The following is a 17,812-nucleotide window of genomic DNA, read 5'->3' as shown; positions in this document are numbered from 1 at the left end:
CGTTACAAAACTACACATTTGAACCAGGAGATATAAGGTCATTAAGAAACAGGGACACAATCAACACACAAAAAAATAAAACTCATACAGGGGTGCTCTTTTTGTCATCCATTTATCTTTGTTTTCTATCCTGCTGTGCCATGTTGTCTGCAGGTGGTGGAAACCATCCACTGCTTGTTCCCTATGATACACTGACTGCCAAAGAGAAATCCAAAGACAGAGAAAAAGCACAAGACATCCTCAAGTTCCTCCAGATCAACGGTTACACTGTGTCCAGGTAGGAACTAAGCTTTACGCTTCATTCTCAGTTTCGAGGTACTGTAAAAAACATTTTAATTTTGAATTTCTTTGAATGGTTTGATTTTAATTATAAGTTGTGTCTAATGACACACTAACAGTGTTTACTGGGTTTGTTTTCACACTTTTAACCCCTTATTACTGAAGAAAATAGAGATCTTTGATAGAGATTTTGGGGGTGTTGGGCAGTGGATTTTTAGGGGGAGATAGCAGGTCAACAATAGAAGGTCAACAACCTGAAAGCTGGGAACCTGACAATTCATTTGAGATGCAGCTCAGTACTGTGTGTCAAGTTGTTCTAGTCATAAATCTATTAAAATTACTTAATTAATTTTTCTAAAGGCTTAGAGCTTTAATATATGGCTTTCTGAAGGCCATGTCCATGCTCAACTATGTCCAATAAGTTTTTGCAGCAATTTCTGGGTTGATACTATTTGTTCAACACATATGCTACTAATAAAAGCCATTTTTAAAATATTGACAATGGATAAAAACTCTTCCAGAATATTACATCAATACACCAAGACCTTTGGAACACCATAGAAAAATCCATGCAGTGATTTTAGGTGATTGGATTGCAAGCAATTTCTCTTGTGTTAGCTGCTCCTTTATTGTAATTTCACCTAGGAAACCCATCCATCCCCTTGGATCCTCTAGAATGCAATGCAATGAAATGGCTACAACTCAGACTAACATCATTACACTAAATTAAATAATGGACTCATTGAATCCACAAGAGTCTCAGCTTTCCAGTGATATCCAATTTATGCAATTCAGACTGCATAAAAATAATAAAAATAAACAGACTGTTTAAGGACCCCAGTTTGCAGAAATATTTAAATACAGTAGGCAAAAATAATACATATTTTAACGCATGAGAAAAACTATGTGCATATACTGCATATTATGGTGACTACTTTGAATTTCCTTGCCCTATCATGGCAAGGTCGGTACCAATGGATTCCTCAGATATAGTTTCATACGATATCAGTATCTTTTCTATAGCTTTTAAATTGACCCTGCTACGGACTCTGAAAAGGAAAAAAACTCGAAAAATCTGAAAGGTAAAAAAAACGATAAAAATCAGCCGGGAGGTTAAATGAACACTCTTGGCATTTTAGAAAAAACGTTGTTTAGAAAATTGTCTGACTTCATTGCTTCATTGATTTCATGTCTATATGTTTAATGATGTTTAGCCTAACTTATAAAAGAAGAAAACTTATTTTGTCTCGTCAAAGAAAAATGCCTTCCAAAAATTCTATAGGTGTCATGTGGCATCATGATAGATAGCAACAACTGTAGGACATTCGAGAGTTGTGTGTAAATTAGAGGTCGACTGATATATCGGCCGGCCGATATTTGGGCCGATGTTTGCGTTTTTTACTTGTATCGGCATCGGCCGACACATGCGTGCGTTCACCGGTCAGTTAGCCCATTTCACTGAGCCAACACCAGGCAAGGCTTGGTGCAACATCTGCCATTCTCTGGTGAGCTGCTGCTGATACCAGAAAAAAGAAAAACACATCAAATATGTGGATCATCTGAGGCGCCACCACCTCGAGGCCTAGAACAACATACACATTGTTTGCTATCTAACTGTTAATATGTTTTTTTGGTTTTGTTAATACATTTTTTTTTGTTGTTTAAATTGAGACTTTGTGTAACATTTGTTCTCATTGTGTCATTTTTATCATGTAAATGGAGGGAGAAAAGGCAATATCGGCTTTAAGAATCGGCCCAAAAAATGGGCAGCACATATCGGGGATCGGTTAAGACTAGGGATGGGTACCTTTCACATTTGAATCGATACGGTACCGATACCCGGTACCTGGGAATCGGTACCGATACTCAACGGTACCAATTTTCGGTACTTTTGCGTAACATATTTATTTCTCAAAATATAAACTTTAAAAAATATATCAAAACAATATCAAATCCAGGATGAGCTGTGCTTTATTGTTGAGTGAACGTGCATTTTGTAACATGAAGGTTGCAGTGTTATCAAAGAATGCAGAGGAGCGCTCTCAGGTGGCAAAGCACAGAGGAGAAAAAAAAAAAAGTTGCAAGTGCACGTGTGATTTGTTGTGATGACGTCGTAGCTGTGCGGCGCAGCACCGGCCAGACAGTATTATGGCCATAGCATGGTTGGAATAAACAAAGTTGAGTCGGGCTGCTCTGTGCACATATCGGGGATGACGCAGGAGTCCGAGGGATTTAATTTCAGCGGGGCAGTTTGGAGTAAAGTGGCAGGTAATATTCCTGAGTTGAAGAGCGGAGTATTAGCGGAGGACCAGAGATGCAGCAGCTAGCTGCTAGCTGCTAATGACTAGTCTACGGATGAATGGAGAGAGCAAACGGAGTAAGGAAGGTCCAATCTGGAGGCAGACGAAGGCCAAGCCCGGGTAGAGACATTGGAGAGATAGCAGCTGGCGGCTAGAAGACCTAGAGCCGGCTGTTGGTCTCTGCTCCGCGGTGGAAGAGGGCAGCAGTTAGCGGCCGCGGTGAGCAGACAGGACCAGACGAGGAGGTAAATAAATTTAAAAAAATAGTGCGATCGTCAGCACGCTTGTTAATCAAAGACGTCAAATGAAAACGGGTTGAAATCAATGATTAGTTTAAAGTTAACGCCGTTTAGGTACCGAAACATGGTACCGTTTGATTTTACATGAATCGGTACTCGGTAGTACCGACGGAATTGGGTCGGTACCTATAAAAGTACCGAATTCGGTACCCATCCCTAGTTAAGACTGATGTCAAAATAATCGGTGAAAGGGCTATTTCAGCAATAATAATTTAAGTTAAAAATAGTTAAAAATGAATGATGATAATTTCATTGTAATTCATGCAATGCTTAGAGTATGTTAGTTTAAAATATACAATTAGTAATGTTTAAAGGGTTAAAAATGTTTCAATTGTGATGTCACTATATAGTGGTAACTACGGTAACTGACTGGTGGAAGCAACACAGTCTTTTGACCGTGCGTCAGACTTGTAATTTACTATGTTGTTTTAAGTAAACATTTTAAAAGACAAAGAAGTTGTCATGTCTTGTTGCTTGCGTGGAAAAAGAGTGTTTTTGTCGACTGACTCTGGAAGTGGCGCAGTGAAAAAGGAAGACCAAACGGAGTGCCGATACAAACGGTATCGGCATCGGCCTTAAAAAACCCGTAGCGGTCGACCACTAGTGTAAATTAATAACTGTTAAAGACCACTTCACAGTTTTTGGAAGGTATGTTTTCTCCTGATCACCCTACTTCAAGTCTTGTGCATCCCGTGCAGAGTTAGGTCGAGGATGAGTTTAGCTTGGTTACAGATATGAAATTGATACTTATCCTTTCACATGAATCTGGATAATGACAAACATTCCTTTAAGAGTGTGTGTGTGTTGTTTCCAGAGGTGTGAAGTCCCAGGAGCTGGACACTCCAGCTATAGAGAAACGATTTGCCTACACCTTCCTCCAGCAGCTCATCACATACGTAGACCAGGCACACCAACACATGATGGAGTTTGGTGAGACTTTTTTACTGTTACTCAGTGAATAATAAGCAAATGATAGAATTCAAACTAATGTAATGCAAAGTCCATTCCATGTGCTGTGTGTAACTGCTCTCTGCACTAGCTTTATGAATCTCTCAAAGTACTTTTTACAATGCACTTTTTGCACCACAAATTGAACTACATAGATTGTTCCATGTAAATCTATTCTACCTTTTATTTGATTGTGTTCCGCCCTTCATTTAGATCTGGGAACAAGACCAAAGGGGGAGAAAATTCCTCACGAACAACAGATTAAGTTCTTTGGAAAGGTCAGAACGCATCTTTACGTTATTGGGTATTTTGGTATGTTTTCTTTTCTTTTGTTTGTTTGTGTCTTTTTTCTGTACATGGAATGCCCATTATGAGACCAATTTTTTTTTCTAATTTCGCTGTGTATTTATACCATTTATCCCTCAGGTCGTCCTGCCATTGGTGGATCAGTACTTTAAAAACCACAGGTTGTACTTCCTGTCCACAGCCATCCATCCAATCAGCAGCGGAGGCCATGCCTCCAACAAGGAGAAGGAGATGGTGACCAGGCGAGTAGATAGATAGATAGATAGATAGATAGAAAGATAGATAGATAGATAGATAGCTTTTTGTTGAATACGATCATGACTGTTTGATGGATACTATTTCTAATTTACTACATGTGTATGACAGGCTGTGTGCCTTTATATCTCTTCTGCTCTGTCTTTGTCTTTCTCTGGGTCCATTGTCTCACGCTTCTCTTTGATGTTTTTCTCTGCTTTCCTCTCTACCTCCTTCTCTCACCTTACATTGAATCCTTCCAGTCTTTTCTGCAAACTGGGAGTTCTTGTCAGACATAGGATATCCTTATTTGGTAAGGACATTCATGCCTCGTACTTCCACTTTTGCCCCTTCTCTGCTGTTGTTCTGAGTGAATATAAGTGCAGTATGAATGGTTTCATATGAAGCAATATCTCTAGCTGTTCCCGTTCTAAGGGACAAACGCCATTGCCTTATAGCATTAGATACACTTTATGGATGGCCCACTTCAGCTTCCGAGCCACTGCCACTCTGCATGTACCACTGCAACTGAAAGTGGTAAAATCACAAAAAGGTGATATGTCAGTGTTGTGTGTTAAAAACCTGTAAATGCTGCCCCAAGTAGACAGACGTCAGTTGTTGCAGACCCCTCTTCTGGTAGTAAACATGATGTGTATCTACCTCTACTAGTGGTCAAAAACTGTAAATGTTACCTTTTAAAGAGTAAAGCCAGACCTCAAGGAATTCATTCATTCATTCTCGTTAACCGTTTATCCGCACTCATGACGTGGAGGCTTGAGCCGATCCCAGCTGACATTGGGCGAGCGGCGGAGTACACCCTGGACAGGTCGCCAGACCGTCACAGGGCTGACACATAGAGACAAACAAGCAAGCTCTCATTCACTCCTACGGGCAATTTAGAGTCACCAAGTGCATGTTTTTGGACTGTGGGAGGAAGCCAGAGTACCCGGATAGAACCCACGCTGACAAGGGGAGAACATACAAACTCCACACAGAAGAGCCGCAGGCTGGAGTCGAACCAGCGAACCTCTTGCTGTGAGGCAAGAATGCTGGTTTATTGTTTCACAAATTTGTTCAACCAATATTTTTGCATCAATACTGAAAACTGCTAAACTTGCTTTCCGTTGATACTACTTCAGGAACACATTATAGAATAAGTTGTCCTCTATTGTTACTGTCATTGACAGTAGCATGTTGGTGTGGGACTGAAACACAGATAGGTGTGTGTGTGGTGCTGTGCTGGCATGCATGCATGATATGGTAGGAGTGTGTAAACTCATCTTCTCTTCAGCAGCTGTGTGTGTTGTGTGTTGTGTGTTGTGTATTGCAACTAGTTGTATCCAAATGCTGAGCTCATTCCCCTCAAAGTAAAAAGATGTTCCACCTTTGAGGACTAAGACTTACTAAACAGTCATATTGGGCAAGTAAAATTATTTTTGTTATTTGTAAAATTAAGGATTTTTGCTTTTCTATTACTGTTGCCATTAATGAAAGCGGCTCAGAATTCATAAACGTCTAGTGAGTCCACTTTGAACTTTTGAAACCTTTATTTTGAAAGGAACATCTTTCTATGAATGTGATGCTGTTGTGTTACTTACTCAAGCACAAGTGTGATTTTTCAGAGTTGTTTTCCACAGACGGACAGCTCCTATTAGTTTGAACAGGGATGTTTTTTTGTTGACACTTTACACCCCTTACAGATAGGAATGTCAAACACTAACCAATGTGTACACAGGGATTCCTGTTTATTATGTGATCCTCTTTACGTTTCAGGTAACAATGCCACATCCATCGTCAACTGCCTGCAGATATTGGGGCAAAGCCTGGATGCCAGGTAAGGAAAAACATGAACTGAGGTTTTCATTGATGTGTGTGTGGGGGGCAGGCTGTGTTTAACTCATGTTGTGGGGACATACATCTGTTTACATAGTCACGTTGTGCGGACTCGTCTTCCTTATGGGGACAAAAGTCCCCACAATGTTTAACTCATGAACATGTTATCAACCTGAAGAGTTGTCACTTAGCTTATTGCATTAAATTTCACCTCTAGGGGGGCGTCACAAATACAAAAAGGTTATATCTAGCAATTTATTTATTAAAGTGTGTGTGGCTTATTACAGCAAATCTGAATTTCGATAGAAATCCACTTCATTTTAACAAAAGTTTCTTTTTTTTTTCTTAAAACAAGATAAATTATCTAACAATTCTAAATCTAAAGTTTTTTTTATCTTCGTAAGAAACAAATAATTGTCAGTGCACTCTGCTCGGGCCAGTTCATCGCTGCTTGCAGCTTTCATTTATCTTGTTTTAAGAGTTAATTTCTTATTTTAAGCGTACAACATGCTTATTTCTAGATTTAATAATCATAATTTAAGAATTTAAGAAATCTTGTCAACTGAAATTATCTGTCTATGCAGCAGGATCATTTCCCTCAGATTTAGTGTTTTTATCTTGTCTTTAGACACACCTTTTTTGCAGTGTGGGTGGAGGAAGTCTCTCGAAGGATAGTCATGTAAAACCAAACTCTCCCCATATAACAGGACAGTGATGAAGACTGGTCTGGAGTCAGTGAAGGCAGCACTGAGGTTGTACTTCGATAGTGCAGCAGAAGATCTGGAGAAGACGCAGGAGAACCTGAAGCTGGGCCAGTTCACCCACAGCAGAGAGCAGCCGCGAGGTGTCACTCAGATCATAAACTACACCACTTTCGCCCTGCTGCCTGTCCTCTCTTCGCTGTTTGAACATATTGGACAGAACATGTTTGGAGAAGACCTCATATGTGCGTACATGGTACTCATTTTTTTTTTTATTGAGGCATAACAGGTGAAGTCTTAACAATCAGTGTTTCTCTTCTTACAGTGGATGATGTCCAGGTTTCTTGCTACAGAATCCTCAACAGTCTCTATTTTCTTGGCACCAACAAAAGCATCTATGTAGAGAGGTACAGTAAACAATCTAATGACTAACTTCTCTCCAACTGCATGAGTCTTTGGATTTGGCCTGTTTGTGTGGCTATGGGTGTCTAAATTGGCATGGAATGAAAAAGAAAAATACATTTTCCAATTGGGATTAATCATTCTTATTTTTTTCTCCAACCAGAAAATTAAGGTGATTAAATTGATGTAAGTAGGGAGTAGGTAATCTAAGAAACAACAGAAGCATTTAACAACACTTGATGGTATTTCTACGAACTGCTGCAAGACCACCAAGACAATAAAACTGTAGGTTACTTTCGTAACCCCGGTTCTCTGTTTAGCATGCTCAAATGAATGCTAAGAAAGGGAACCTGTTTATTTACAAATTCCCAATTTTGTGTTTCCTGATTATTACTCAGTTGTTCAAAGTAGCTAAAGAAATCTACTCAAGTACTGTACTTAAATACAATTTTGAGTTAATTGTACTTTACTTGAATATTTTTAATTCATTTTCTTTTATACTTCTTCTCCACTCCCTTTTAGAAACAAATATTGTACTTTTTACTCCACTAGATTTAGCTGCCAGCTTTAGTGACTTTTTAGGCTGAGATTTAATTTGACTTGTAGTGGAGTAATTTCACTGTATGATACTAGTACTTTTACTAAAGTAAGATATCTGAATACGTCTTCCACCACTGTTATTACTAAAAGTATTAGTTCCAGCATGTTTACACAAAATATACATATTGCTGATATTTTGCTAATTCTTTTTGACATTGATTACTCAATGATATATCAATTTATCAAAAACAAAATACATGATTGATGATGAAAGTAATAATAATGAAATAATGCTTTGTTTACCTTCTTTCCTCTCTTCCTTCTCTCCAGACAGCGTCCGGCATTAGGGAAGTGTTTAGCTGCCTTCTCAGCAGCATTTCCTGTTGCATTTCTTGAGCCTCTCATCAACAAGTTCAACAGCTTCTCCATCTACAACAGCAAAGGAACTAAAGACAGATCGGGTACTAATGAATGATGTTTTTATTGCACTGTTCAGCTGCTTTGTGGAACAAATAGGGGGGGCTGAAATTCCACCAAGAAATAATAATTAATGCAAGTCCTTAAGTAATTGTATCCTCTGAAAATGTCATATCTATATGTAACTGAGCACATTGCATGCTACTGTGTGTTTACTACTCAGATGACAGAGTAATAACAGTCGGGTCATTTGCTGATGCTGTGTAGAAGTTGAACCAGTCAGGAAGAAATAAACACCTCTTTTCACCCCTCAGCTCTAGGTCTACCAGGGCAGGTAGGGGAGGTTTGTCCTTTGATCCCAAACTTGGAGAAGTGTCTGGAAGAGATCATGGAGTTGGCAGAGTCTGGCATGAGATACACTCAGATGCCCCATGTCATGGAGGTAGGATATAAATCTAACTACCAAACTTAAAAATGCACATCAATCTTGCATCTGTTGTTCCCATATCCCTGGGGTTCCTTGTTATCCTAAAATCATCCATGTTAGATATTAGAAATACTGTTTCCATCGACACTTAAACCAAGATTTCACCGTAGAAATGGTCCTCTGCATTGTTGGCTGCCTATTGCTGCTAAATAGTAAAACGGGTTAAACATGGGGATTGATTTCCCCATAGAGATGAATAAAACTTTACTTAAACCTTATTGGACTATTCATTTTTGGCTGATCGCTGGAGGTCAGCCCTACACACGGGTGTGTATGTGATTAACTGAGTGAGTCATGAGTGAGGAAAATATACATCCTATCGTACAATCAACACCGAACCTATCTTCTGCCCCGTTAAATGAAGCGTAACCTGTCAGACCAGGAGCCTTGATTAATCAATAAACATGAGGTTAATATGTTCAAACACATATACAGCAGATATTTGTGTGATTTAAGCAGCTTTCTATGACCGCGTTCAAACTACAGGCGAATCTGATTCAAATCAGATTCCTACTCAAATCAGATTTTTAGGGCTGACTGTCCACACTATTTTTAGCAAGTGTCCAAATCGGATATGGCTCTGTTCAGACTGGGCCACATTATTGACTGATCTGACAGGTTGCCATAGTAACGTCAGTGCGTCTGACGTCGTCACGACGTGGCTGCCGGTGGACACCTCGTCTCCGCGCTGCCGGCGCTACGCGTGCGGCGGAGAGTGACGTCACGGACAGTCAAAACCGATCTGAGTGTTTGGAGCGGTTCAGACTGAGACGCATCTGTCCAAATGCGATCTGAAACTACCTCCGGAAGGTGGTTTCGATCCGGTTCGCAAAAATCGGATTTCATGTGATTTGTGACTGTTCAGACTTCAAAAGAGCCATTCAGTTCCAATCTGGATGGGCTAAAAATCGGATTTTGGCTGGCAGTCTGAACGTGGCCTATGTAGAAAACGTGCCTCTATACGCCAAAAAAAATAGACTTGACACGTAAAACATGCTGTGGTCTCAGTGAGAAGTACCTCTCATGCCCTCAGTGTGCATTGACACAGTTAATAAAAATGGAATCCTATTTGATCTGTGAGACGCGCAAGTGACAAATGTCAAAAACGCCTCTAAAACGCATCCACTGGGGATTGGCTGTAAGGTTATTATATCATTAAGCATAATATTACTTGTTTTTATAACTTGGAAATTACTAATATCCACGATAATCATATTAGACACTACCATTAACTATTCCTCTAAAACACTGTCCACAAAATCACATTGACCACTCTATCTGCTATCTTCTTTATCATGTTAGGGAGTATCATTGTTTACGAGGCATTATGTCAGGATGGGAAAGTGAGTTATTTCATCACCATAAGTATATATTTATTGTTTTCGGTAGGTGGTGTTGCCAATGCTATGCAGCTACATGTCTCACTGGTGGGAACATGGACCCGAGAACAACCCAGACAAAGCTGACAGCTGCTGCACCTCTGTCACTTCTGAACACATGAACACTCTGCTGGGAAACATTCTGAAGATTATCTACAACAACCTGGGAATAGATGAAGGGGCCTGGATGAAAAGACTAGCTGGTACACATGGCAACATACTGTGTGTGTGTGTGTGTGTCTGTGTCTGTGTGTCTGTATGTCTGTCTGTGTCTGTGTGTATGGTGGCGGCTGTGGCTCAGTTGGTAGAGCGGTCTTCCATTGATCAGATGGTCGGTGGCTCGATCCCAGATGGTAATGGTAAATGATAAATGGACCTGCACTTATATATCGCTTTTCTAGTCGCTTTGCGACCACTCAAAGAGCTTTAAACTACAAACTGCGCTCATCAACCATTCACACACACATTCATACTGGTGGCAGAGGCCCACCTGCCACCATTAGGAATTCATTCACACACCGATGAACGCAGCATCGGGAGCAATTTGAGGTTCAGTATCTTGAACCACCAACCCTTCGATCAATTGGTGACCACTCTACCAACTGAGCCACAGCCGCAGATCATGGCAGCCTACATGTTGAAGTATCCTTGAGCAAGATACTGAACCTCAAATTGCTCCTGATGCTGTGTTCATCGGTGTGTGAATGAACTCCCGATGGTGGCAGGTGGCACCGTTTAGGGTTGCCACCAGTATGAATGTGTGTGTGAACGGGTGAATGAGTGTAGTGTGTACTGTAAAGCGCTTTGGATAAAAGCGATATATAAGTGCACTCCATTTACCACTTATGTGTGTGTGTTTTCCCACAGTATGCTCTCTCTCTCTCTCTCTCTCTCTCTCTCTCTCTCTCTCTCTCTCTCTGTATGTATTTATCATTGTATGTTTGTTTGTTCACTAAAAACACATTCAAACAGTGATGCTACAATTCATCGTTGTATGCTAAGTCACTGAACCCCATCTCTGTCCCTTCTTCTAAGTCTTCTCTCAGCCAATCATCAGCAAGGCCAAAGCCCAGCTGCTCAAGACCCACTTCCTGCCTCTGATGGAGAAACTAAAAAAAGTGAGTCTTGTGATTTTATTATGTGTTCAAAGATGATGTGGTCCATTAGAATATTGGTGAACTTAAATAACTTACACAGAAAATCTCCAATTATTGTTCTTTTTCGCTCATTTTTTGTTGGCTGTCCCATTCATTTCAATGCAAAATTTTGGGCAGTTTTTCGCGACTTATGTCTGCTGCTGTATTGGACCAGTGCTCGGTGCGATTGCCCCGAGGCCCTAACTAGTCTTGATTGGGGGGTTTTGGCAAGGCAAGTGACCACGGTGTAAGCCTTCGAGGTGTCCATAATGAGGGATTATTGTTTTCCCCATCGTCAATTAATTCCTAATAATGGACTCCTCTTTGGGCATTAACCCTTACATAACCGTAATAATATATGTGCAACCAATGGGTTGTTCTTTTTTACTGTAAGTCTGTACGTCCATCACTACTAAGACCACCAAATATATATAATTGAAACTGAGAGGAAGCTGTCTATGAATGTGTCCCGTAGAAAGCAGCAGTTGTGCTGATGGATGAGGAACAGAGCAAGGCCGAGGGGAGGGGTGAGATGTCAGAGACAGAGCTACTCATCATGGACCAGTTCACCATACTGGTCAGAGACCTCTATGCCTTCTACCCTCTACTCATACGATTTGTTGACTACAACAGGTACAGTGCAATGATCGGATGGTTCCAGCAAAACACAAGTAATTTTTATGCTTAAAGGGGCCCTGTGGAGTTTTCTTGTAATCAAGTCAAGTCAAAGTTTATTTATAGAGCACATTTAAAAACAACCTCAATTGACCAAAGTGCTGTACAGTTATTAAAATACAATAAAAATCATACACAAATATAGTAATAAATAAAAACAATGAAAACAATAAAACAGTAAAACAATAAAATAGTAATAAAAACTCACTCTAAAAACAGAGTTAGAGTTAAAAAATAAAATAAAAGAGTAAAAAAGTAAAAATAAAAAAAACAAGGATTCTTAAAGCCAAGGAGAATTAATAGTTTTTTAATAATGTTTTAAAGTGCTCGACAGACTGTGCAGCTCTGACCTGGAGAGGTAGGCTGTTCCACAGAGAAGACTCTGTCCCCACAAGTACAGAGTCTGGACCGCGGTACGACCAGGAGCAGCTGTTAGACCACCTAGTGCTCTGGAAGTACTGCAGGGTTTTAAAAGCTCTGATATATACCATTTAAGCACTTAAAAACAATTAATAAAACCTTAAACTGGATCCTAATTTACAGGTAGCCAGTGCAAAGATGCAAGGATGGGGGTAATGTGCTCATGCCGTTTCTTTCCAGCCAGCAGGCGGGCGGCTGTATTTTGGACTACCTGTCAATCAAACAGAAGTTATCTTTAATTTCACCACTATAAACAACAATGCATTGTGTAAATCCAGCATTGTTTACTTCCATGTTAAGTAGCTGGTAGTCATCTTCTTCCCTGTCTTTACTGCATATCTTGGCATGGTAATGCCACCTGTTGACCTGTAGAATAGTGTAACACCATTGGTAGGACTGTGTATTCTGTAACGTTCATGCACTAGTGTATTTCTCATAGAAAAACAGCTCCATAGTGCTACTAGAGGTCCAAAACTCCACAGGAAGCCTTTAAGAAGTACCAATATAACAATATAACTGCCTTCATATTGTGACAGGGCCAGATGGCTGAAAGAGTCCAACCCAGAGGCTGAAGAGCTATTCCGCATGGTGGCTGAGGTTTTCATCTTCTGGGCCAAGTCTCATGTAAGAAAAACACTATAACATGCAGCTGATTCAAAAGGATTACGGTATGTTTTGAATTCAACACAATGTGAGAGGTCATGGGCTTTTCACTCTCACTTAACCAACACAATGTATTTGAAAATAAATATGACCTTTTTTCTTTTTCAACCAAAGAGCCTGAAGCTGATACAGTATCAGGTAGTTTAATGTTGACATCTTTCTGCAGAACTTCAAGAGAGAGGAGCAGAACTTTGTGGTCCAGAATGAAATCAATAACATGTCCTTCCTCATCACTGACACCAAGTGTAAGATGTCAAAGGTACGGAAACATGGAGAAAAGGAGTGAACCAACCTTTACATATCATCACTGTGTTTTACTTGCTATGTGCGGCTCAGCCACCGCCATTTGATATCTGAATTCTACATACAGCTATTCTGAACATAAGGAAGAACACAACCTGACACGTCATAGACCTGTGTGTGCATTTTATTTGTCTTCTGATATTTGACTTTGCCTCAGGGAATAGTTTCAGACCAGGAGAGGAAGAAGATGAAGAGGAAGGGGGATCGATACTCGATGCAGACGAGTCTTATCGTTGCCACTCTGAAGCGCCTGCTGCCTGTTGGACTCAACATCTGCGCCCCTGGAGAACAAGAGCTCATTGCACTGGCAAAGAACCGCTTCAACCAGGTCGGAAATGCATCTGTCTTTTGAAATTTGCTCTTTTCTCACATGCTATGAGACAAGGGCCTATATCACACCTGGGCATTGGGCGGCCCGCAGGCCACATCCGGCCCGTTGTCTGTCCTCGTCCGGCCCGCATGAGGTTACCCAGAAATTAGAAATCAATACAACGCAGTGCTTTTATTTTGAAGCCAGTTTACGTACCCACCTGCAAAGACTCGAATCTTAAACTGATAGTTCACAAGATTTATTTAAAATCGTAGCTCCATGAACATAAAAATAAGACATTCCTTGGTCACCTTGTGAATCCACCGTAAGAGCTAACAAACATTAGCATTAGTACTTGAGCAAACAAGCACTTTTACTATATTTAAGACAACAAATATAGCTACTAATATATATGACAGAAGAAAATAAACTTTAACAGTAGGCAGCCAACTTGTTCCTGTCAGCCAGCCACTATAGAAGCCTTTTCCATACTATATATCAACTTTATATGAGTTACGAAGCACTCATTATTATTTACTGTTCATTTTAAATTTTTACCGCTCTACCTGTTATATCCTGTCACTACATTTCAAAATAAAAGCACCCATTTCACACTGGATGGCGCCTTTTCAAAATAAAAGCATCACAACATTGTAAAACAACTCGAAAATTTACAAACATGAAAAAACAAGCTATATAATACAGAAACACCAATAGGAACCTTGCTAAAGGTCATTTACAGTTATAAATGGAAAAGTGATATAGTGAACATATTTACTACTTTTTACAGCTATATTTGATTTACTCCACATTAACAGTCTTATCATAACATGTATTCTTATCAGTAGCAGCTCAAAACCAGATAATTTACTGTATTTTATAAAGCGATTAAATTAATATTAAGCAGAATTTAGTTTTGTGTGAATTGAGTTTTGGTCCTGACCCCGCAACCTTCGTGGTATTGGTCTTGTGGCCCCTTGAGAAAATTAATTGCCCACCCCTGGGCTATATGAACCACTTGACTTGATCATCTCTACAACTTCATAGATAATATCCCTCACTTGAATTTCAGGGTCAAATGGTCACTTTGATTTTTAAGTTGCCTCACTAATTAATTGATGATAGAAAAATAAATAAACACATAATTTAATCATCACTCCAAAACAGATGCTTTTTGTATTTTACTTGGCTTGCTGATCATTATTTGTATACAGAAGGTAACATAAGTTATTTTGATGGGAGAGAGGCCCACATTTCTTACTGGTTGTAAAATGATTTGTCTCTTTATCTTAGTAGGGTACCGCCCCGTCTTTGTCTGTTTCGCTCCTTTGCTTTCTCTCTTTCTCTCTCTCTCTCGGATTCTCCGTCAATAAAACCCTCCGCAGCCAATTGATGTGTTTGAATCGTGATCAGAATAACAATAACTTCCTTCAGATCATTAAATCCCTGCAACCATCTGATGGCAGCAAGACACATATGATGATAAATCTGGAGCCTCTGTTCTGTGGAGTGCTATGTCAAGAGTGCAATGCCATTTCTCACAGCCTTCCACTGTGTTTACCTTCATTATATGCAAATGACACCAGGCAGCTGCAGAACAACAGCCTACAGCTCTTCCCATACCACGCTGGTCTAGGATGACCAGGTGTCCCTCTTTATGTGGGGCTGCAGGGCAATTTTAACTCTTGGCCCTCTTGCCACATATAGAGACAATCTCCCACATTTTCTTTGGCTTTAGTTTCCAAAACTCAAACCACTTTTCTAAAATCTGGCTTCCATCCAGAGGGAGTGAAGAAAGCAGGAAAGTCTGGGTGCACTCCTTTTCACACATCTGACGCACAATCTGGTGAGAAATGATGATGAGCAGCGAGGGAAGAGTTTATCTCTGAAATGGAGGGGAAACATTGCCGGAAGGAGGAGGCGTCACCTTAAAAAAAACATTGATCTGATAAAGAGATCAAGGCTAATTGAGTCATTACTGTTGATTAGAGAAAATATGATACACACTGGCTGCCTTGCTGTATGTTATTCATAACATAGTTGTTAATGTACACCTTGTCAACAGTCTTTTAATCAATTTAAGATTGATAAACATTTTCACACTTTATTTTATTTAATATTTTTTTAAAATCCTTTCAAAATGTAAAGACCTGCAAAGCACTGTTTTAAGTGTTAAATATGTTATTCAAGTCTCACAGTGCAGCTTACATTTACTGAATTTCCACAGAAAGATACAGAGGATGAAGTCCGAGAGATCATCAAGAACAATCTCCATTTACAAGGAAAGGTAAGAATACTGTGAGATTAAAATTAACAGCCTGTATGTAAGTATATTTGGGATAAACTGAACATAAGGTCAAATTTCATATTTGCAAATTAAAATGTTATTGTTGTGGGTAGTCCAAATAGTAATAGCTGCAACCTTTGTTTACAATCCAGCTCAAATCCATATATAATTGAACTGTGTGCTTGTAGAAGCCTCTGCACACATTCTAATGCATTTCCTCATTATGTTTGTGACTGTATGTGTCTGTCTTGTACAGCTGGAGGACCCAGCTATTCGTTGGCAGATGGCTCTGTACAGAGACCTCCCTAATCACTATGAGGACACTTCTGATCCAGTGAAGACTGTGGAGAGAGTCCTGGAGATTGCTCATGTGCTCTTTCACTTAGACCAGGTGAGTACGAGTGTGTGTCGCAGAATAAAAGATGACAGGAAACAAGCAACTCTGCATTTCAATGAGGGAGGGAGAAGAGCCCCATGTAATATCCACAATTTTGTATCATCATATTTGTGCTTCATGAAGACAAGCTGGTCTGCAGTCTTCTCTTATAAAAGCTGATGTGGTTGGCTATTACTTAAGTTGCCTCAACTGAAAAAATAGTAAAGCATGTCCGTTGTTTGAAGAAGATGATGTTTACAAATGATATTCATTAACCAGTCAACCCGTTCTCTTCAATCTGCGTACGAATACACCAAAATCCAGTTTTGTGTGCATATGATATGCACAGTAGCGTTTCCAAAAATAGCAACCCTACCGGTCGCAGGAGATCGACACGCTGTTGTGAAAAGGTTGACATTTCGTTGTGTTAGAGTTACAAAAATACTTCTTTAAGGTTAGGTCAAAAAAGTTCCTGGTTAGGCGTTATAAAAGATAGTTTAAAAAGTTAAGTTAATGCATGTGAATGTCAGAAGTGATGTAGTTACAGGGACATTGGCCTTCATTTATCGAACGAGCGTACACCAGAAAGTGAGCGGAAAGTGGGCGTGTGATTGTTTCTATGCAAGGCTCAGCATTTATCAATTTGGACGTGAGTGGAGGGTACGATCAGATCTCACGTCTGCTCTCAGCTCGTGTAAATTTTAATCAGTGTGAAGTCCACACGTCTGAGTCTGAGAATTGTTCTTAAACTATTGTATCGATGCCTGAATGCCTGTTGCTCCTGTTGCTCTTGTAGTCATTTGTCATGGTGCACTTTGCTAATAAAGGCGGTGTTGTAATCTTCAAAATGATGATTGTTTTCAACCGCCACATTTATCAACAGAGATACAAACGTTTGATAAATCACACGTGGACCCTGTCGTAAGACGAAATATACGCTCAGAATACTGGTTAGTTTCGTGCATCACGTTTTTATGTAATTTAAGTCCTGTTACTTCAAACAGCATGGTTTACTTTTGTTTTCACATAGGTCATGCTCACTGTTCTCCTGGGTGAAAGTCCTGGGTTTGTTTGACTCCCATCCCAGATGCTCTAACCTGTTGTGCTTTATACCCCACCTCTGCGTCATTCATTATTACTACGGCCACTAGAGGGCACCACTAACTCCAAACATATACGTGGGGGAAGGATTGGTGTATCATATGCACGAAAAAATTGGATTTCGGCATATGTGCTGAGGTTGGGATGAACTACTTGCCCTAGAGATGTTGGCAATATGACCTTCAGGTAGTGAGCTGCATCAGTAGAGAGCCTGCCATGCTGAGTGGTTCAGTTTGTGTGTTTAGGTTGAACATCCTCAGCGCAGTAAGAAGGCTGTGTGGCACAAACTGCTGTCCAAACAGAGGAAGAGAGCAGTGGTGGCATGCTTCAGGATGGCACCGCTCTATAACCTGCCCAGGTAAGTTATGCACCAACACAGGGCAACACACACATACATTAATATAAAGTGTGCACAT

At 40.0% G+C, this 17,812-nt stretch overlaps 1 protein-coding gene across 1 annotated transcript in view; it reads left to right on the top strand.

The window, feature by feature from the left end:
* The window catches only part of LOC131959479 (ryanodine receptor 2-like), a 241,865-nt gene that overhangs the window by 174,787 nt on the left and 49,266 nt on the right, over window positions 1-17,812 (top strand). The window contains exons 62-80 of the mRNA XM_059324681.1: window positions 154-277; window positions 3,693-3,808; window positions 4,040-4,104; window positions 4,253-4,374; window positions 4,630-4,679; window positions 6,140-6,200; window positions 6,907-7,145; window positions 7,226-7,307; window positions 8,173-8,303; window positions 8,574-8,701; window positions 10,136-10,328; window positions 11,161-11,243; window positions 11,737-11,894; window positions 12,893-12,980; window positions 13,186-13,278; window positions 13,480-13,650; window positions 15,860-15,919; window positions 16,176-16,310; window positions 17,642-17,754. Coding sequence (XP_059180664.1) covers window positions 154-277; window positions 3,693-3,808; window positions 4,040-4,104; window positions 4,253-4,374; window positions 4,630-4,679; window positions 6,140-6,200; window positions 6,907-7,145; window positions 7,226-7,307; window positions 8,173-8,303; window positions 8,574-8,701; window positions 10,136-10,328; window positions 11,161-11,243; window positions 11,737-11,894; window positions 12,893-12,980; window positions 13,186-13,278; window positions 13,480-13,650; window positions 15,860-15,919; window positions 16,176-16,310; window positions 17,642-17,754 — 2,212 coding nt within the window. The remainder of the gene's footprint in view (window positions 1-153; window positions 278-3,692; window positions 3,809-4,039; window positions 4,105-4,252; window positions 4,375-4,629; window positions 4,680-6,139; window positions 6,201-6,906; window positions 7,146-7,225; window positions 7,308-8,172; window positions 8,304-8,573; window positions 8,702-10,135; window positions 10,329-11,160; window positions 11,244-11,736; window positions 11,895-12,892; window positions 12,981-13,185; window positions 13,279-13,479; window positions 13,651-15,859; window positions 15,920-16,175; window positions 16,311-17,641; window positions 17,755-17,812) is intronic.

The sequence above is a fragment of the Centropristis striata genome, chromosome 21 (assembly GCF_030273125.1).
Source record: "Centropristis striata isolate RG_2023a ecotype Rhode Island chromosome 21, C.striata_1.0, whole genome shotgun sequence".
Taxonomy (NCBI): domain Eukaryota; kingdom Metazoa; phylum Chordata; class Actinopteri; order Perciformes; family Serranidae; genus Centropristis; species Centropristis striata.
This window is presented reverse-complemented; position numbering and strand designations above follow the sequence as displayed.